The 21,217-nt window shown below is 48.6% G+C and overlaps 1 protein-coding gene across 2 annotated transcripts in view; it reads left to right on the forward strand.

Annotated features, from left to right (window-relative positions):
* The window catches only part of LOC134354603 (hypoxia-inducible factor 3-alpha-like), a 60,577-nt gene that overhangs the window by 8,609 nt on the left and 30,751 nt on the right, over positions 1 to 21,217 (forward strand). For both annotated transcript variants that reach the window (XM_063063598.1, XM_063063599.1), the window contains exons 5-10: positions 531 to 727; positions 6,524 to 6,630; positions 11,811 to 11,958; positions 15,360 to 15,535; positions 16,264 to 16,505; positions 19,921 to 20,468. In XM_063063598.1, the coding sequence (XP_062919668.1) occupies positions 531 to 727; positions 6,524 to 6,630; positions 11,811 to 11,958; positions 15,360 to 15,535; positions 16,264 to 16,505; positions 19,921 to 20,468 (1,418 nt within the window). The remainder of the gene's footprint in view (positions 1 to 530; positions 728 to 6,523; positions 6,631 to 11,810; positions 11,959 to 15,359; positions 15,536 to 16,263; positions 16,506 to 19,920; positions 20,469 to 21,217) is intronic.

The following is a 21,217-nucleotide window of genomic DNA, read 5'->3' on the forward strand; positions in this document are numbered from 1 at the left end:
CAGCCTTGTAAAGTTTTTCTGCACTCTTTCAGTCTTATTGACATCTTTCCTGTAGGTAGGTGACCAAAACTGCACACAATACTCCAAATTAGACCTCGCCAGTATCTTGTACAACTTCAATATAACATCCCGACAGGAACTACTTACAGATTTGGTGTGTCTTGGTCATGTGGCCAGAATGGTAGAATTCATCGGCAGTGTCTGAGCAGCAAGTTTGGGTGATGACTACTGAGAGGAGCGGAGTCAGGCGGGGCAGCGGTTCCCACCACCTCACAGCAGTTCTCTATCTCCCTCGTCAGCCATCATTCCTGCCTCATTCAGCGCCTCCCACCCACCTCCATCTACCTGCTGCCACAACCCTCATTGGTGCCTCCGTAATGCCAGGCTTATCCATTTCACCCCCCCCCCCATCAGCCCGACAGGTTGGTGTCTGAACTCTCAGCAACTCCCATTTACCCTTCACTCCCACACTCGCTGACCCACTGAGTGCTGGGATTCACTGTGTTTCTGACTGCGCTTTCTCTGCCTAGGTGCTGCACTGCACGGGACACATACAACAATGCGAGGTGAACCCCAAATCTCCTTCAAACAGCGCCATCCCGATGTCCTTCCTGCTGATGATCTGCGAGCCCATCCCTGACCCCACCAGCATCGAGGTTCGGCTGGACAGCAAGTCCTTCCTGAGTCGGCACGGCATGGACATGAAGTTCACCTACTGCGATGCACGGTAGGCAGACGGGGTGAGGGTGGGGGGGGGCAGCTTGAGAAACTCTCACCACTCGCTGCGGGCTGAAGCCACAGATTCTCAGCTGAGCTCATTATTGTGGTGTGGGCGGTGGGAGTGAGAGTGAATCACTGACTGACACTGGATACCGTGCTGTCTCGGTGAATGCTGGTTGCTTTGCCTCACCGCAGACACAGGCACAGCTAATGGTGGTGATGCTTCACAGCTGCAGTGACCCTGTTTCAATCCTGACCTTCCTTTGTGTGCCGTCTGCACGAGCTGACGTCCCCAGGAATAAATGCCACATGGGTTCCCCCTGCACCTGGGGCTACAGTTTCTTCCCACATCCCATCAAATCCACAGCTTTTTGGGATGTCTGGACTGACTACTATAAGTGGTGGAACCTGGAGGAAGGTGGTTGGAACGCTGAGGCAACGGTTGACTGGAACCGCTGACGATCAACACTGGCGCACCTCAGGGGTGTGTGCTTAGCCCACTGCTCTACTCTATATCTACACATGACTGTGTGGCTAGGCATAGCTCAAATACCATCCATAAATTTGCTGACGATACAAGCATTGTTGATAGAATCTCAGGTGGTGACGAGAGGGAGTACAGGAGTGAGGTATGCCAACTAGTGGAATGGTGTCGCAGCAACAACCTGGCACTCAATGTCAGTAAGACGGAAGAGCTGATTGTGGACTTCAGGAAGGGTAAGATGAAGGAACACATACCAATCCTCATAAAGGGATCAGAAGTGGAGAGAGTGAGCAGCTTCAAGTTCCTGGGTGTCAAGATCTCTGAGGATCTAACCTGGTCCCAACATATTGATGTAGTTATAAAGAAGGCAAGACTTTATTAGGAGTTTGAAGAGATTTGGCATGTCAACAAATACACTCAAAAACTTCTATAGATGTACTGTGGAGAGCACTCTGACAGGCTGCATCACTGTCTGGTATGGGAGGGCTACTGCACAGGACCGAAAGAAGCTGCAGGAAGTTGTAAATCTAGTCAGCTCCATCTTGGGTACTCGCCTACAAAGTACCCAGGACATCTTCAGGGAGCGGTGTCTCAGAAAGGCAGCGTCCATTATTAAGGACCTCCAGCACCCAGGACATGCCCTTTTCTCACTGTTACCATCAGGTAGGAGGTACAGAAGCCTGAAGGCACACACTCAGCGATTCAGGAACAGCTTCTTCCCCTCTGACATCTGATTCCTAAATGGACATTGAGTCTTTGGACACTACCTCACTTTTTTTTAATTTACTGTATTTCTGTTTTTGCACGTTTTTTAAATATTCAATATATGTAATTGATTTACTTATTTTTATTTTATTTTTTTGTCTGCTATATTATATATTGCATTGAACTGCTGCTGCTAAATTAACAAATTTCACGTCACATGCCGGTGATAATGAAATTGTGAGAGAGAATGGGATTTCTCTGTGAGCTAGTATTGGCCGATGGGCCAAAACCTCCTCAAAACCAAAGGTGGAAAGATGAGAAATTCCATTCCAATGCAGATCCTCCCGTCGTGCTACAGGCTCTGTGGTGGTCTGTCAGTGAACACGATCCCACAAGCAGGAATAAGCGAATGACGAGGCAGCAACACACAAAATGCTCTGGGGGTGGGGGGGGGGGAAGCTCAGCAGGCCAGGCAGAATCTGTGGAGATGAATAAACAGTCGACGTTTCCGGCCAAGATCCTCCTTCTGGACTGGAAAGGAAAGGGGAAGACACCAGAATAAAAAGGTTGGGGGAGAGGAAGGAGGATTGCTAGAAGGTGATAGGTGAAGCCAGGTAGGTAGAAAAGATTAAGGGCTGGAGAAGGAGGAATCTGATAGGAGAGGAGAGTGGACCATAGGAGAAAGGGCAGGGAGAGATGAGAAGAGGCCAGAGTGGGGATTAGAAGAACAAGGAAGGATTTTTTTTTCACCGGAACAAAATCCATGTTCATGCCATCAGGTTGGAGGCTACCTGGACGGAATATAAGGTGTTGCTCCTCCACCCTGAGTGTGGCCTCATCTTGGAACAAGAGGAGCCCATGGACCCAAATATTGGAATTGGAATTTAAATGTTTGGCCACCGGGAAATTCCGCCTTTTTCAGATGGTGCGGAGGTGCAAGATCTGATTTATGACGGGGCCTCACCAATGTAGAGGAGGCCACATCAGGAGTACCGGACACAATAGACAACCCCAGCATATTCGCAGGTGAAGTGTTACCTCACCTGGAAGAACTGTTTGGGTCCCCAGATGACAAGGAAGTATTTTTTAATGATTTAAAGCCCCCAGGGTGTCACTCCTAGAGGTGAAAGCAAGCCTTGGTATAATGCCCTGGGAGGGGCTGGGAGTGATCTCAGAGGCTGGGTGGGGGGGGAGGGAGGGGAAGGGGCTGCAGTAATCATATCTGTTTTCCTACAGCTGTACGTGTCTAGGATACGTGAAGAAAAGCAGGGAATGAGTCTGAGGGGTTAAATTCCTGACCGCCACTGTCTCTGTACATCGGAACGTTTTGTTCACTGGCGGGCTGCCAGCCTCGGGCTGAAAATAGAACAACAGTGGGTTTGCTGCACACATTTAAAGAGCACTTGGTACCATAGTGCTGGAGAGTGTTCTCAGGCAGTCTTTGGGGGTCTGGGATTGCTGAATCAGTGAGGGGTGTTGTTGGCGTTAACAACCAGCATTCCTGAGGATGTGCTGGGGGCAGCCCACAGGTGTGGCTATGCTCCGGCGACAACATTGCACAGCCACAATTTACTAATCCGAACTTGTCCATACGCCTTTGGGCTGTGGGTGGAAACCGGAGCACCCGGAGGAAACCCACACAGTCACGGGGAGAGCGTACAAACTCCTTACAGGTGGTGGCGAGAATTGAACCCGGGTTACTGGCGCTATAGTAGCGTTACGCTCCCCTGGCCACAATGCTCAGCAAAGCAACAGCACAGATGTACCTCCGTCTCCAGGGCAGGCCAGTCCCCAGAACCGGACTCTCGCACTTGCAGGCATCGGGATTCGGAATCAGAAATCGGGTTTAACAATTATGTATCGAGATAAAGCACGGAGTAAGCCCTTCCAGCTCTTTGAGCTGCAACGCCTAGTAATCCCCCGATTTAATCCTAGTCTAACCACGGGACAATTTACAATCACTAACTAATCTACCAACCTACAACGCCACTGCGCCGCCCCCTATCACTGGTATGTGTCATGAAGTTCGTTGTGGCAGCAGTACATTGCAATACATAATAAAAAAATCTAAGATTACAGTAAGAAATGTATGTAAAAAATTTAAAGTAGTGCAAAAAGAGAGCAAGAAAAAAGTGATCTAGCGTTCATGCGGACCGTGGGAACTGCAGATGGTCGGCAGTGTGGCGAGGAGGTGCCTTCCATGGGGTTTGTGTCTGCCCCCAGGATATGACCTCCGGAAGACAATGCTGCTCATGCTCCTTCCCCTTGGGCTGTGAAGACCTGGGAGTCAGTGGGAACATCCACATTTCTCAAAGAGAATGTCTTCAGATCTCTCCTCTGTCTGTGACCCAGCTCTCAGTGGAGGGTGTGATCCGGGGATCTGGTCGGACGAGCAACATGACTTTTCCAGTGCATTTCCCACACGGTAATCCATGCCTCACTGCTGGGTCCAGCTTATTGAGCCAGTACTGGGGGCTGTTCCAGCACACGCTGTCTTGCAGATATTATCCTTGGCATTGTTACAGCATAAACTGTGTGTGGCACCACTCCACAAAGTTTCAGATTCAAAAGAAAAACACACCAAAGGCAAAGAAACAACTGCACTCAGTAGCCTGTTGTGTGGATCCCAGCTGCTGTACTCCATCCATTTCAAGGTTTGACGTGTTGTGCATTCAGATATGCTCTTCTGCACACCAGTGTCGTAACGCATGGTTATTCGAGTTACTGTCACCTTCCTGTCATCTTGAACTAATCTGTCCATTCTCCTCTGACCTCTCTCATTAACAAAGTGTTTTCACCCACAGAACTACCACTCACTGGATGCTTTTTTGTTCTTCGCACCACTCTCTGGTTGTGCATAAAGATCTCAGGAGATCAGCAATTTCTGAGATACTCAGACCAACAGTCATTCCATTGTCAAAGCCACTTGGATCACATTTATTCCCCATTCTGACATTTGGTCTGAACAACAACTGAACTTCTTGACCATGTCTACATGCTTTAATGTATTGAGTTGCCACCACATGATTGGCTGATTAGATATTTGCATTAATGAGCAGGTGTATCTAATAAAGTAGCCACTCAGTGTATTTGCAACACACCCAAAATGCTGGAGGAACTCAGCAAGTCAGGCAGCATCTATGGAAGGGAATAAATAGTTGACATTTTGGGCTAAGACAACTTCTTCAGGACTGGAGAGGAAGGAGGAAGAGCCATAATGAGGTCTGGGGTAAGGAGTTCAAGCTGGCAGGAGATGGGTGATACCAGTTGAGTGGGAAGGCTAGGTGGGTAGAGTGGTGAAGTTAGAAGCTGGCAGATGATACCAGGTGAGTGGGAAGGCTAGGTGGGTAGAGTGGTGAAGTTAGAAGCTGGCAGATGATACCAGGTGAGTGGGAAGGCTAGGTGGGTAGGGTGGTGAAGTTAGAAGCTGGGAGATGATAGGTGGAAGAGGTAAAGGATTGAAGAAGGAGGAATTTGATAGAGGAGAGGAGGATGAACCATGGGAGAAAGGGAATAAGGAGGAGCACTAGAGGGAGGTGATAACCAGGTGAGGAGAAGAGAAGGGGTGAAAGGGAAGCTGGACACAAGATTCTGCAGATGCTGGAAATCCAGAGTAACGCACACAATACTGAAGGAACTCAGAGCTCAGGCAGCATCTATGGAGAGAAGTGAACAGTCAACCTTTCAGGTCAAGACCCTTCATCAGGACTGGAAAGGAAGGGGGAAGAAGCCAGAATAAGTTAGCTGGAGGGAGAGGACAGCTGACAGGTGATAGGTGAGGGGGAAGGTGGGTGGGGGGGGGTAAAATACCTCATTCCATTTGTGTGGCATCCAACCTGATGGCATGAACACCAATTCCTCTAACTTATGATAATTTTCCACCCCCTTCACTCCACTTTCCCTCTCTCTCATTCCACATTCTGGTTCTTCTCTCGCTCTTCTCAGCTGCCATCGCTTCCCCTGGATCACCTCTTCCTTCCCTTTCTCCCCTGGTCCACTCTCCCCTACTTTCTGATTCCTCCTTCTCTAGCCCTTTACCATTTCCACCTGTCTCCTCCAGCTTCCTACTTCATCCATACCTCCCCCAACAATCATTCCACGGTCAAAGTCACTTAGATCACATTTCTTCTCTGTTCTGATGTTTGAGCTGAACAGCAACTGGACCTCTTGACCATGTCTGCATGCTTTTATGCATTGACGGCTGCCATGTGATTGGCTGATTAGATATTTGCATTAATGAGTAGGTGTACCTAGTAAAGTATCTACTGAGTGTACGTGACAAATAATCCTAATCTTTAAAAGTGTGGGAGTCCAGCTGACAAGGGGATTGAAATGGGCAAGCCTGGCATTAAGTGTTGTAGCAGCAGGTAGATTGAGGTGGGCTGGAGTTTGGGATTGCAGGCATGGAATGAGACAAAAACTGTCACTGATGGGCTAGAGAATGGTCACTGACAAGGGAGGGAGAGGACGAGGGCTGACGAGGGAGGAGAGGACGAGGGCTGACGAGGGAGGAGAGGACGGGGGAGGACAAGGGCTGACGAGGGAGGGGGAGAATGACTGCTGATGAGGTAGTGGGACCTGCTGCCCAGCCTGATTCTGCTTTTCTCTCTACAGAATCACCGAGCTCTGTGGTCACCGCCCGAATTTGCTGCTCGGACACACTGCCTATGAATTCTACCATTCGCTGGACTCTGACCACATGACCAAGACGCACCAAATCTGTAGGTAGTTTCTGGTGGGACGTTAGCAATTGGGATGTTATGTTGAAGTTGTATAAGACATTGGTGAGACCTAATTTGGAGTATTGTGTGCAGTTCTGGGCACCTACCTACAGGAAAGATGTCAATATGATTGAAAGAGTGCAGAGAAAATTTACAAGAATGTTGTTGGGTCTTGAGGAGCTGAATTATAGGGAAGGGTTGAGTATATTGGAGAATGAGGGGAAATCTGATGAGGTACTGAAATAGAGGGATTTAAATAGGGTGAATGCAGACTTTTCCCCCTCAGATTGGGTGAGACGTCAACTAGAGGTCATGGGTTAAGGTGAAATGTTTAAGGGGAACATGAGGGTGAACTTCTTCACTCAGAGGGTGGTGAGAGTGTGGAACGAGCTGTCAGTAGAAGTTGTGGATGTGAGTTCAATTGCAACATTTAAGAGTAGTTTGGATAGGTACATGAATGGGAGGGATATGGAGGACTATGATCCAGACACGGGTTGATGGGACTTGGCAAAATACCAGTTCAGCATGGGCTAGATGGGCTGAAGGGCCTGTTTCTGTGCGGCACTGTTCTATAGACACAAGAGCTACTGCAGGTGCTAGAAATCTGGAGCAATACACGCAGCGTACTCAGCAGGTCGGACAGCGTCAATGGATGGGAATAAAGAGACAACGTTTCGAGCTGAGACCCTTCACTCTGGTTTCTGTTCTGTCACAGCCCACCAGAGAGAGCAGAAGGAGCTGAACTGTGTCCCCGGCTGGCTGTGTGTGACAAGCTCAGCTCTGTGTCTGTGCGGTGCTGATGGTGCAGGAATCCCTGGTATCTCACCACTGGCCATCCCGTGTTTCACCAGAACGATTAAGTTGTCACCTGATCCAGGAATAGGCACTACTGGAAGTGACTGGGAGAGAAACTAGTCAAAGCAGCTGGTGGGGGTTAGGGTTAAAGAGCTTGACTACTGGACCCAGACCAGCCCTTCACTGCGCACCCTTACCATCACCTTGGAAACTTCAATCAGTAGAACCTTGCCTTTCCTCACACCCCGGGATATAATTCTGAAGTTAATTTGCCCGTTGAGTCAGTGGTAAGCAAGGCAAAAGCAATGTTAGCACTCATTTCCAGAGGACTAGAATACAATAGACCATAAAACATAGGAGCATGTTTAGGCCATTTGGCCCATCGAGTCTGCTCCACCATTTCATCATGGCTGATCCATTACCCTCTCCACTTATCCCTGACTAATCAGGAATCTATCAACCTCCGTCTTAAATATACCCAATGACCTGGTCTCCACCTGTGACAACGAATTCCACAGATTCACCACCCTCTGGGTAAAGAAATTCTTCCTCATCTTCGTTCTAAATGGACGTCCCTCTAGTCTGAGGCTGCGTCCTCTGGTCCGAGACATTCCCCCCACCCCCATCGGAAACATCCACTTCACATCAGTCGAGACCTTTCAACATTTGATAGGTTTCAATGAGATCACCCCTCATTCTTCTGAATTCCAGTGAGTATCGGCTCAAAGGAATCAAACACTTCTCGTACGTTAATCCTTTCAATCCTGGAATCATTTTCTTGAACCTCCTTTGAACCCTCTCCAATATCAGCACATCCTTTCTTAGATGATTGTGATCAGTTCTGGGCCCCTTATCTAAGTGAGGCTTCAACAATGCCTTATAAAGCCCCAGCATTGCATTCTTGCTTTTATATTCTAGTCCTCGTGAAACGAATGCTAACATCGTATTTGCCTTTCTCATCATGCAAGCTGACCTCTGGCAAGTCCTGCACAAGGACTCCCAAGTCCGTTTGCACCTCAGATTTTTGAATTTTCTCTCCATTTAGAAAATAGTCTACACACTTTTATTTCTTCTACCAAAGTGCATGACAATACACTTCCTGACACTGTATTCCATCTTTGTCCATTATCGTAATCTGTCCAAGTCCTTCTACAGCCTCCGGGCTTCCTCAACATTACCTACCTTTGTATCGTATGCAGACTTGGCCACAAAGCAGGATGTAATTAATGCTGAAGCTTCATAAGGCATTAGTCAGACTGCACTTGGAGTATTGTGAGCAGTTTTGGGCCCCTTATCTAAGAAAAGGTAAGTTGGAGAGGCTCCAGTGGAGGTTCACAAGAATGATCCTGGGTTAGAAAAGGATAATGTATAAGCGTTTGATAGAAGAATAAGGGAAGGGGCGGGAGTGGAATCTCATTGAAACCTATCGAATGTTGAAAGGCCTATATAGAGTGGATGTTTCCTATTGTGGGGGAGTCTAGGGGCAGAGGGCACAGCCCCAGTATGCAAGGATGTCCCTTTAGAACAGGGATGAGGAGGAATTTTTTTAGCCAGAGGGTAGTGAATCGGTGGAATTTGTTGCCTCAAAAACCGTGGAGGCCAAGTTGTTGAGTGTATTTAAAGCAGAGATTGATAGGTCCATGATTAGTAAAGGTGTCAAAGATTGCGGGGAGAAGACAGGAGAACAGGATTGAAGGGGAAAGTAAGTCAGCTGTGGTGGAATGGTGGAGCAGACGAATGGCCCAACTCTACTCCTATGTCTTATTTGTCTACCTCTCCTCCTCCTCCCTCCTACCTTTGCCCTTTCCCTCTCAGTCAATGCTGTTCTCACCCCTGAGCTTGGTTTTTCATGTGGTAGAGCAGATTGTGGTCTCCTCCTCTCCGCCCCAGGCGGTGGATGTTGGGAGGGGCTCCCCAGAATGTCTTGTTTTCCCTCTCACTAACCAAAGTGCACGTCAGCCACTGACTGCTGTGAAAACAAGTTTACTTTGGGTGGTGTCCAGGGGCTGTATTCTGGGCACATTGCTTTAAAGGTATTCAGAGCTGTTGTTTACTGAGCACAGTGTTGAATGTCACCCCGTCCAAAGGTTGTCAGGGACTTGGTGCCTGGTACAGTTCTGCAGGCAGCAGCTCTGAGTTTTCATTTGTATGGAACTTTTTGAGCTGCCTTGTGGGAGTGTTATTGAACAAAAAACCATGGTGTGCCAGTGCAATAGTTAGCTTGACGCTTTAGCGAGCCAGTGATCAGCGATCGGTGTTCTATTCCCACCGCCGTCTGAAGGAGTTCCTACGTTCTTCCTGTGACCGCCCAGATTCCTCTGGGTGCTCCAGTTCCTCCCACAGTCCAAAGATATATGGGTTAGTGTTAGTTAGTTGTAGGTGTGCTATCTTGGTGCCAGGAGTGTCCCCAGCACATCCTCGGACAGTTTTGTGGGAGAAGCCGGAGACTGGTGGTAGACGGTTGCCTCTCTGACTGGAGGTCTGTGATTAGTGGGGTGCCACAGGGATCGGTGCTGGGTTGGTGGTTGTTTGCCATCTATACCAACGATCTGGGTGATAATGCAGTTAACTGTATCAGTAAATTTGTAGATGTCACCAAGATTGGGGGTGTAGTGGACGGTGAGAGAGGTCGTCATGGCTTGCGGCGGGATCTAGACCAGCCGGAAAAATTGGCTGAACAATGGCATTTGGAATTTAATGCAGACAGGTGCGAGGTGTAGGACTAACCAGGGTAGGTCTTACACAGTGAACAGTCGGGCACTGAGGAGTGCGGTAGTTCAAAGGAATCTGGGAATACAGGTCCATAATTCATTGAAGTAGTAGCACAGGTCGATAGAGCCGTAAAGAAAGCTTTTGGCCCATTGGTCTTCATAAATCAAAGTACTGAGTACAGGAGATGAGATGTTATGTTGAAGTTGTATAAGATGGTGAGGCCTAATTTGGAGTACCGTGCAACACACATCAAAGCTGCTGGTGAACGCAGCAGGCCAGGCAGCATCTCTACGAGGAGGTACAGTCGACGTTTCAGGCCGAGACCCTTCGTCAGGACTAATGAAGGGTCTCGGCCTGAAACATCGACTGTACCTCCTCCTAGAGATGCTGCCTGGCCTGCTGCGTTCACCAGCAACTTTGATGTGTGTTGCTTGAATTTCCAGCATCTGCAGAATTCCTCGTGTTGGAGTACTGTGTGCAGTTTTGGTCACCTACCTTCAGAAAAGATGTAAACGAGGTTGAAAGAGTACAAAGAAAATATACAAGGATGTTGCCGGGTCTGGAGGACCTGAGTTATAAGAAAAGATTGAATAGGTTAGGACTTTATTCCGTGGCGCGTAGAAGATTAAGAGGAGATTTGACAGAGGTATACAAAATTGAGGTGTATAGATAGGGTAAATGCAAGCAGGCTTTTTTTTTACTTGAGGTTGGGTGGTTCTACAACCAGAGTTCATGGGTTAAGGGTGAAAGGTGAAAAGTTTAAGGGGAACATGAGGGGAATCTTCGTCACTCAGAGGGTGGTGAGAGTGTGGAACGAGCTGCCAACGTAAGTGGTGCATGCGAGCTCGATTTCAGTGTTTTAAAAGTAGTGTGGATAGGTACATGGATGGTAGGGGTATGGTATGGAGGACTATGGTCCTGGTGTGGGTTGATGGGAGTAGGTAGTTTATATAGTTTGGGACAGACTAGATGGGCCAAAAAGCCTGTTTCTGTGCTGTACTTTTCTACGACTCTATGTCGAAGCATTGTGGCACTTGCAGGCTCCCCCAGTACATCCTCGGGCTGTGCTGGTCACTGGCGCGAACGGCGCCTTCCGCTGTGTGTTTTGATATGTGACAAATAAAGCTAATCTTCAAACTGATGCCTAGCCACGTATTGAGGCATACAAGCAAGAACTTAATGGTTGAGGGATAGTAACTGTTTCTGAACCTGTTGGTGTGAGTCCTCGGGCTCCTATACCTCCTTCCTGATGGCAGCAGCAAGAAGAGAGCGTGTCCTGGGTGGTGGGGATCCCTGATGATGGATGTTGCTTTATGCAACAGTGCTCCTTCTAGATGTGCTCAATGGTGGGGAGGGCTTTTCCCAATGAAACGATAACTCAGTCCCTCAAATCTTGGCAATATCCTGCCTAACCCCCTGAGTTCCTCCAGTACTTTCTGTGTGTTGCTCTGGATTTCCAGAATCTGCAGAATCTCTTGTGTTGGTCAATTTTTTATACACTTTGTAGCATCGTTACTATACCATGGCCGAGTGGAGATCCCATAGTTTTATGACAAACGGATCTGTAAGCTCACACCCTAAATCTCTGGGTTTTGCTGTCTACAGCATTTGTGGCACAAGGCTATTTCCGACGGGTGACTGGGTATAACTGTCCTTTGTGTTTGCTTCCACAGTGCTGAATAAGGGCCAGGTCAGCTCTGGTCAGTACCGCTTTCTGGCCAAGAGTGGAGGATATGTGTGGTTGGAGACACAAGCCACTGTGATCTACAGTGGGGACAACTTAAAGCCGGAAAGCATTGTCTGCATTAACTATGTGCTCAGGTAAGTTCTCAGCAGAAACTGATGGTGTCTTGGAGAAAGGGAGTCCTGACATCGTGGGCAGTTTGAAGACTTATGAGGTCAGGGCAAACTTTTAAAATTCCTCAGCCTAAAGTTTGTATCTCACCACTGTCTCACTTCACAAACACGAGATTCTGCAGATTCTGGAAATCCAGAGCAACATGTACAAAACACTCAAATCATCAACTCTTATTCCTGTCCATGGATGCTGCCTGACCTGCTGAGTTCCAACAGCATTTTGTGTGTGTTGTATTGTCTCTGCAATACATGCCCACACTCTCATGCACACCCACACACACACCTCCAAACTCAGGACGGGCTGCGTCCAGAGTCCCTACCCCAGATGTGGTGGAATTCTTCATTAATATGGAGAGTGACATAGTTAATTCAGAAACAAAGGTTCTGAACTTAAAGAGGGGTAACTTTGAAGGTATGAGACGTGAATTAGCTAAGATAGACTGGCAAATGACACTTAAAGGATTGACGGTGGATATGCAATGGCAAGCATTTAAAGGTTGCATGGATGAACTACAACAATTGTTCATCCCAGTTTGACAAAAGAATAAATCAAGGAAGGTAGTGCACCCATGGCTGACAAGAGAAATTAGGGATAGTATCAATTCCAAAGAAGTAGCATACAAATTAGCCAGAGAAAGTGGCTCACCTGAGGACTGGGAGAAATTCAGAGTTCAGCAGAGGAGGACAAAGGGCTTAATTAGGAAGGGGAAAAAAGATTATGAGAGAAAACTGGCGGGGAACATAAAAACAGACTGTAAAAGCTTTTATAGATATGTAAAAAGGAAAAGACTGGTAAAGACAAATGTAGGTCCCCTGCAGACAGAAACAGGTGAATTGATTATGGGGAGCAAGGACATGGCAGACCAATTGAATAATTACTTTGGTTCTGTCTTCACTAAGGAGGACATAAATAATCTTCCAGAAATAGTAAGGGACAGAGGGTCCAGTGAGATGGAGGAACTGAGCGAAATACATGTTAGTAGGGAAGTGGTGTTAGGTAAATTGAAGGGATTGAAGGCAGATAAATCCCCAGGGCCAGATGGTCTGCATCCTAGCGTGCTTAAGGAAGTAGCCCAAGAAATAGTGGATGCATTAATGATAATTTTTCAAAACTCGTTAGATTCTGGACTAGTTCCTGAGGATTGGAGGGTGGCTAATGTAACCCCACTTTTTAAAAATGGAGGGAGAGAGAAACCGGGGAATTATAGACCGGTTAGCCTAACGTCGGTGGTGGGGAAACTGCTGGAGTCAGTTATCAAGGATGTGATAACAGCACATTTGGAAAGCGGTGAAATGATCAGACAAAGTCAGCATGGATTTGTGAAAGGAAAATCATGTCTGACGAATCTCATAGAATTTTTTGAGGATGTAACTAGTAGAGTGGATAGGGGAGAACCAGTGGATGTGGTATATTTGGATTTTCAAAAGGCTTTTGACAAGGTCCCACACAGGAGATTAGTGTGCAAACTTAAAGCACACGGTATTGGGGGTAAGGTATTGGTGTGGGTGGAGAATTGGTTAGCAGACAGGAAGCAAAGAGTGGGAATAAACGGAACCTTTTCAGAATGGCAGGCGGTGACTAGTAGGGTACCGCAAGGCTCAGTGCTGGGACCCCAGTTGTTTACAATATATATTAATGACTTGGATGAGGGAATTAAATGCAGCATCTCCAAGTTTGCGGATGACACGAAGCTAGGTGGCAGTGTTAGCAGTGAGGAGGATGCTAAGAGGATGCAGGGTGACTTGGATAGGTTGGGTGAGTGGGCAAACTCATGGCAGATGCAATTTAATGTGGATAAATGTGAAGTTATCCACTTTGGTGGCAAAAATAGGAAAACAGATTATTATCTGAATGGTGGCCGATTAGGAAAAGGGGAGGTGCAACGAGACCTGGGTGTCATTATACACCAGTCATTGAAAGTGGGCATGCAGGTACAGCAGGCGGTGAAAAAGGCGAATGGTATGCTGGCATTTATAGCGAGAGGATTCGAGTACAGGAGCAGGGAGGTACTACTGCAGTTGTACAAGGCCTTGGTGAGACCACACCTGGAGTATTGTGTGCAGTTTTGGTCCCCTAATCTGAGGAAAGACATCTTTGCCATAGAGGGAGTACAAAGAAGGTTCACCAGATTGATTCCTGGGATGGCAGGACTTTCATATGAAGAAAGACTGGATGAACTGGGCTTGTACTCGTTGGAATTTAGAAGATTGAGGGGGGATCTGATTGAAATGTATAAGATCCTAAAGGGATTGGACAGGCTAGATGCAGGAAGATTGTTCCCGATGTTGGGGAAGTCCAGAACGAGGGGTCACAGTTTGAGGATAGAGGGGAAGCCTTTTAGGACCGAGATTAGGAAAAACTTCTTCACACAGAGAGTGGTGAATCTGTGGAATTCTCTGCCACAGGAAACTGTTGAGGCCAGTTCATTGGCTATATTTAAGAGGGAGTTAGATATGGCCCTTGTGGCTACGGGGGTCAGGGGGTATGGAGGGAAGGCTGGGGCGGGGTTCTGAGTTGGATGATCAGCCATGATCATAATAAATGGCGGTGCAGGCTCGAAGGGCCGAATGGCCTACTCCTGCACCTATTTTCTATGTTTCTATGTCTGGTCACACCAGCCCAAGAGCTCCGACCAGCCGTTCTTCAGTATTTGTGTCCGGTATCAACTCCAAGACTCTCCGATCACCAGACTTTGAACTGGGTGCCTTGCACTTGTATCGCAGCCTGCGTCCCTCCACCACTGGCCCGGCTTCACCCTGAATTTCATCATCACACTGGCAGCAACCAAGTCTGTCCCTAATCTCTCTCTTGGCCTCCACATCTCTAACCCTTTCTTCACCTTATATCTACTCCTTGCTTACCTATCTTCAGAGTTTAATTTCTCCCAAAGATCCTCCGGAGGAGCACCGTGGAATATTTGGTTGCTCTAAAACTCCATACTAATGTTGATTAGGTTTCCAAACGTTCTTTAAAATTTCAGAATACAGGGCAGGATTCGGAGCAGTGTGGAGGAACAGAGGGATCTTGAGGTCCATGTCCGTAAATCCCTCAAAGTTGCCACACAAGTTAAGAAGGTGTAAAATGTATTGGCCTTCATTAGTTGGAGGATTGAGTACAAGAGCTGTGAGGTAACGTTGCAACTCTATAAAACCCTGGTTAGACCGCACTTGGAGTATTGTGTTCAGTTCTGGTCACCTCATTACAGGAAGGATGTGGGAGCTTTAGAGGGGGTGCAGAGGAGATTTACTAGCATGTCTTCTGAGGATAGGTTGCGCGAGCTAGGGCTTTTCTCTCTGAAGTGAAGGAGGATGAGGGGTGATTTGTAATGACTCTCTTTCCCCCCCCCCCCCCTGTCTCCCTACAGTAAGGTAGTAGATGACGCACTCATCCTCTCCCTGGACCAGAACACAAGTCACCAGGAACCTGCAGTCGATCCCGGGAAAACCCAGGAGCTGCTCGCCCAGTGGAAGGACAATCCCACTGGCGCGGATGAGCTGGCACTAAGCTGTGTCGATATCATCGTCTCCCTGGATTTAAAAGGTACCGTGGGGCTTGGGGACCCTCCCAGTGAGACATGTCCATCAACACCCAGGGGCTTCATGAGCCTCCTGCAACATGAAGGGTGTCATTGACCCTAACGCTGAGACTTGCAGCTGGGGAAACTTGTAGACAGAGGCAGAAACCGTAAAATTATTATTGGAAAGATTTCTTAGGCCGCTCATCATCACTTTGTGCCGCGTCATATGACCTGGGCGGTCAAGGTCTCCATGACCAGGATTGTGCTTGGCAGATGGTTCTACAGAAGTGGTTCCTTCTGGGCAGTGTCTTTACAAGACGGGTGACCCCTGTCCCTATCAACACACTTCGGAGATTGTTTGCCTGGCGTGAGTGGTCACATAACCAGCACCATTCTGAAAAGAGTTCCTGCATCCAGCCCGTGACTGCGTAGATTTCCTCCAGGTGCTCCATTTTCCTCCCGTGGTCTGAAGCTGTATCCCGGGTAGGTTAATCGGCCATTGTAAATGGTCCCGTGGTCAGGTTAGGGTTAATTGAGTTTGTCGGGGATGCTGGGCTGGAAGAGCCTACTCCACACAGTAGTGCCAAATAAACATTTAAAAGTGTGGATGACAGGTGAACCAAGCTGAGCTTGAGCTGAGTGTTGGTAAATGGGAGCAGGTTAGACAGGTATTTATGGGCTGAAGGGCCTGTTTCTGTGCTGAATTATGGAGACTGTCCTCCCTAACCAACACCTTCCCTTTGTGTGTCAGACCGGATGGATTCAAGCGCGTTCCACTTTACCAGGAAACTCATGGAAGGTGGAGAGGAGCTCTTGATGCCCGAGGAGTTCTGCAGCCCCGCGCTCTGCAAATTACTCTCGCCCATCTTCAACCACCGGCTGGAGCCAGTACCCAGCGGCGGCCAAGGCACGGAACCGGCAGCACGCAACAAATCTGGCCAGGCGGAGAGACGGGAGGCTGTGGTCACCAGGCCAAGTGACAGCGCCAACTCGGTAAGTATCAGATTGGGGGGGCGGGGTTAGATCATTACAGAGAATAATTCCCAGGAGAGAGTTTTAGAGCACTACAGCACAAAAACAGACCCTTCGGCCCATTGACCTTCACCTGGATCATAACCCTCCATACCCCTCCCATCCAGGTATCTGTACAACCTTCTCTTAAATGTTTCAATTGAACCTGCATCCATCACTTCGCTGGCAGCTCGTTCCACACTCACTGCCCTCTGAGTGAAGGGGTTCCCCCTCAGGGTCTCTGTAAATATTTCACCTTTCACCCTTAACCCATGACCCACCCAACCTCAGTGGTAAAGGCCTGCTTATGTTTACCCTAATCCCTCAACAAACTCATTCATAAGGCCAGTGATGTTGTGGGGATGGAACTGGACTCTCTGACGGTGGTGTCTGAAAAGAGGATGCTGTCTAAGTTGCATGCCATCTTGGACAATGTCTCCCATCCACTACATAATGTACTGGGTGGGCACAGGAGTACATTCACCCAGAGACTCATTCCACCGAGATGCAACACAGAGCGTCATAGGAAGTCATTCCTGCCTGTGGCCATCAAACTTTACAACTCCTCCCTTGGAGGGTCAGACACCCTGAGCCAATAGGCTGGTCCTGGACTTATTTCATAATTTACTGGCATAATTTACATATTATTTAACTATTTATGGTTCTATTACTATTTATTATTTATGGTGCAACTGTAACGAAAACCAGTTTCCCCCGGGATCAATAAAGTATGACTATGACTACTTTAACAATACATTTACTTTCAACTTTTGTGGGCACGTGGCCAAGTGGTTAAGGCATTCGACTAGCCACCTGAAGGTCGTGAGTTCGAGCCCCAGCCAAGGGATCGTGTTGTGTCCTTGAGCAAGGCACTTAATCACACATTGCTCTGAGACGACACTGGTGCCAAGCTGTATGGGTCCTAATGCCCTTCCCTTGGAAAGCATGGGTGTGGTGGAGAGGGGAGACTTGCAGCATGGGCAACTGCCGGTCTTCCATACAACCTTGCCCAGGCCTGCGCCCTGGAGAGTGAAGACTTTCCAGGCGCAGATCCAAGGTCTTGCAAGCCTAACGAATGCCACTTTCAACTTTGAACTTTTCTTTTTATTTGAAGATTCAGCACGGTAACAGGCCCTACTGGTCAATGAGCCCAAATTACCCAGTTACACTCATGTGACCGATAAACTTACTGACCTGTACATCTTTGGAATGTGGGAGAAAACCAGAGCACCTTGTGGAAGTCTACACTGACACGGGGAGAACATACAAACTGGCGGGAATCGGACCTGGGTTACTGACGCTGTGGTAGCATTGCCCTAACTGCTGTGCAATCTTGAACACAGAACAATACAGCGCACGCACCCCCTACACCTCCCTCTCTGGCCCACAAAGCCATGCCAACCCTCCAGCCTTCCCCAGAATAAATCCAACTGTTTCCTTCCACACTGCCCGCCATTCCTTTCCCATCCATGTGCCCATCCTACAGTTCCCAGTGGATCTGCCTCTACCACCACCCCGACAGTGGACCCTCTGCACCCACTACTCTCCATGTGGGGAAAGAAAACTATTGCTTGTAGGGCTCTTCGCCAAGCGTGGAGGTGAGGTTGCAAACGTTTCGACACCAGTTGAGGTGACGTCATCAGTGCACGACTGAGTGTTGTTTTTCATTATTCCGACTGGTCGGCTGGCAACGCTGGCCGCAAGTCTGCACTGCGTCCCGGCCAACCAGGATAGCTGGGTGATCTCTGCTGACCAGTATCCCTGGTTGTTGGTCGTTCAGAGAGTTGGTTGCTTGAGTGTCCACAGATCACCCCTCGGTCCCAATCCTACAGGCACATGGGTTTGTCTCTCACCCAGCACCCAATCAGTACAAGTTGGACCAATACAGACACGAGAACTCGGCAGAAACGACACTCATTTCCACACCGATGATATCACCTCAACTGATGATGAAACGTTTGCGACCTAGCCACCAGGCTCGGCGAACAACCCCACAAACATGCAGCCAACCCGAGCTACCAACCTTCTCCTCCATTTCAAATCCACTTCTCTGGAGAAAGAGCGAGGGAAGCTGGCCGGAAATGAACGCCTATGGAGACAACACGTGAAAGGGGATGAGGGGAGTGGGATGGAGGGGACACGGAACAGCCCTTGTGTAGAAGCTGACACACACTGAGCTGGTGTTCAACGGGAGATTGGCTTGCATGTGAGATCCAGGCAATGGGGCTGCAGATAAAGATTAGCTTTATTCGTCATATAAACAAGACAAAACCCCATGCTATTACAGGAACAATATTGGGGTGGATAGAAGATTGGCCGATTGACAGGAGGCAGAGTGAGTATCAAGGCTGCCTAGAATACAACAGCAAGAATGCAATGCTAAGACTTTACAAGGGTCAGACCGCACTTGGAGTGGTTTTGGGCTGCTTATCTAAGAGAGATTGTGCTGGCATTGGAGAAAGCCCAGAGGAGGCTCATGAGAATGAAAGGGGAGTGTTTGATGGCTCCGGGCCTGTACTCACTGGAGTTCAGAAGAAAGATGGGGAATCTCATTGAAACCTGTCCAATATTGAAAGGCCTGGATAGAGTGGGTGCGGAAAGGATGTTTCCTATACTGGGAGAGCTGAGGGCACAGACTCAGAGTAGAAAGACGACTCTTTAGAACAGAGACGAAGAATTTCTTTAGCTAGATAGATAGATAGATATACTTCATTGATCCTGAGGGAAATTGGGTTTCGTTACAGCCGCACCAACCAAGGATAGAGCATAAATATAGCAATACAAAAACCACAAACAATCCAACAACAAAATGCAAACTATGCCAGATGGAACTAAGTCCAGGACCAGCCTATTGGCTCAGGGTGTCTGACCCTCCACGGGAGGAGCTGCAAAGTTCGATGGCCACAGGCAGGAACGACCTCCCGTGCCCCCCAGTGTTGTATCTCGGTGGAATATGGCCGGAGTCCAACAGCAAAAAGTTCAATATCCAGTCTACAAACACGTTCCTCGATCGCAATATGACCCAGATTGCACCATCCATTGTTAACCAGAACGGTAAGCCCCCCAACTCCTTTATGCTTACCGCTCTCAGTGCTCTTCCGGTCAGCCCGAACAGTCTGGAAGCCGTCTATGGAAAAGTTTTGATCGGGTATGTCCTCGTGCAGCCCCAGTAAAACATGTGACACTGCTCTCCCGAAATGTTCTCTGACTCCTGGCTAGCGCCATGAACTCGTCCATTTTATTACCCACCGAACTCCTCTTCTCCATAAGTCTCTGTCTCGACCCGGTTCTCTTTCCTCCCCTTTGTGATCCCCCTCTGCATCCTCTGTGTGTTTTCCTCCAGATTTCAGCCAGAGGGTGGCTCTTTTTTAAATAATCTGGTGTTTGGTGTTTGCAGGGGTTGCAGGACATGGACCTGGAGATGTTGGCACCATACATCTCCATGGAAGAAGACTTCCAGCTGAACAGCTTTGAGTCTTTGACGGAAGGAATCGAGGGGCTGGTGTGCCCTAATGATCACCCAGAGACGGAGACCAACAAGCGGCAGGACAGTCGGGGTCTGGCCAAACTGCTGACCGACTGCAAGAGCACACAACCTAACGTGTTGGGCCGCTCGCACCCAGTGCAACCTGAAGTCCTTGGTGTGGCAGGAGACCCCGGAGCCTCACAGCAGTGCAGCGGCAGTCCCAGTCAGGGCAAGATCCAGGCGTACGGCCCCAGCAACCAGCCCCTTGTGTTCGGAGGGCCAGGATTCACTCCGACTGTGGAGAAAGCCCTCCGTGCGATATTCCAGCCCCAGGACACTGCCAGTCCCATGGAGACTGGAGTCTCTGAGTCACCCGGTAAGGAGCAGGATGCAGCAACACCAACGTTCCAGCCCACTAACCAATCGGACACCGGAGGCACGGAGAGTGAGAGCAGCCAGTGCACACCATCCAAGGACAGGTATGAAACTTAATGTCTTATTATTGTAACAGTTATGAGGATAGTTTCTGCTGAAGGGCCTGTTTGTAGGGTGCATGACACTAAAACCTTGTTGCTGGGACCTCAAACGAGTCCTCCAGAAGATGGCCTTCTTCATTCAGGGGGCTGAGTTCAAGAGCTGCAAGATAATGTTACAGCTCTATAAAACCCTGGTTAGTCCACACTTGGAATATTGTAGTCAGTTCTGGTCACCTCATTACAGGAAGGATGTGGAAGCTTTCAAGAGGGTGCAGAGAAGACTTACTAGGATGCTGCCTGGATTAGAGAGCATGTATTATGACAATAGGTTGATTAAATTCTTCGGATTTGATTCGAAGAAGGAGTCTGAGAGTCTGAGTGGGAGTGCCGAGAAAGAGATTTTTGAAATTTTCGTTATTTTTTTTCTCCAACGGCTTTCTGAGAGGCGGGACTGCGCAGGCGTGTGACGTCGGGCAGTGCAGCGCGGCAGATTTAAAAGGAACAGAGCCTCAGAGAGCGGGCAGCGTAGTTTGCGGGCTGCGGAGTGAGCCGGGAGCAGAGTGAAGACTTAAGGGCTTCGGCTCAACGGGCTTAGGCGGAAGCGGGCGAGGCGAGGAAGGTTTGGCATTCATTTTCTGTTGCTATTTGAGGAGAGGGGCATTATGACTGTGAGGGCAGTTTGCTGTTCTCGGTGTCGGATGTGGGAGGCCATGGAGTCTCCAAGCCTCCCGGACGTCTACATCTGCGCCAAG

This window comes from Mobula hypostoma, chromosome 12 (assembly GCF_963921235.1).
Source record: "Mobula hypostoma chromosome 12, sMobHyp1.1, whole genome shotgun sequence".
In the NCBI taxonomy this organism is placed as follows: domain Eukaryota; kingdom Metazoa; phylum Chordata; class Chondrichthyes; order Myliobatiformes; family Myliobatidae; genus Mobula; species Mobula hypostoma.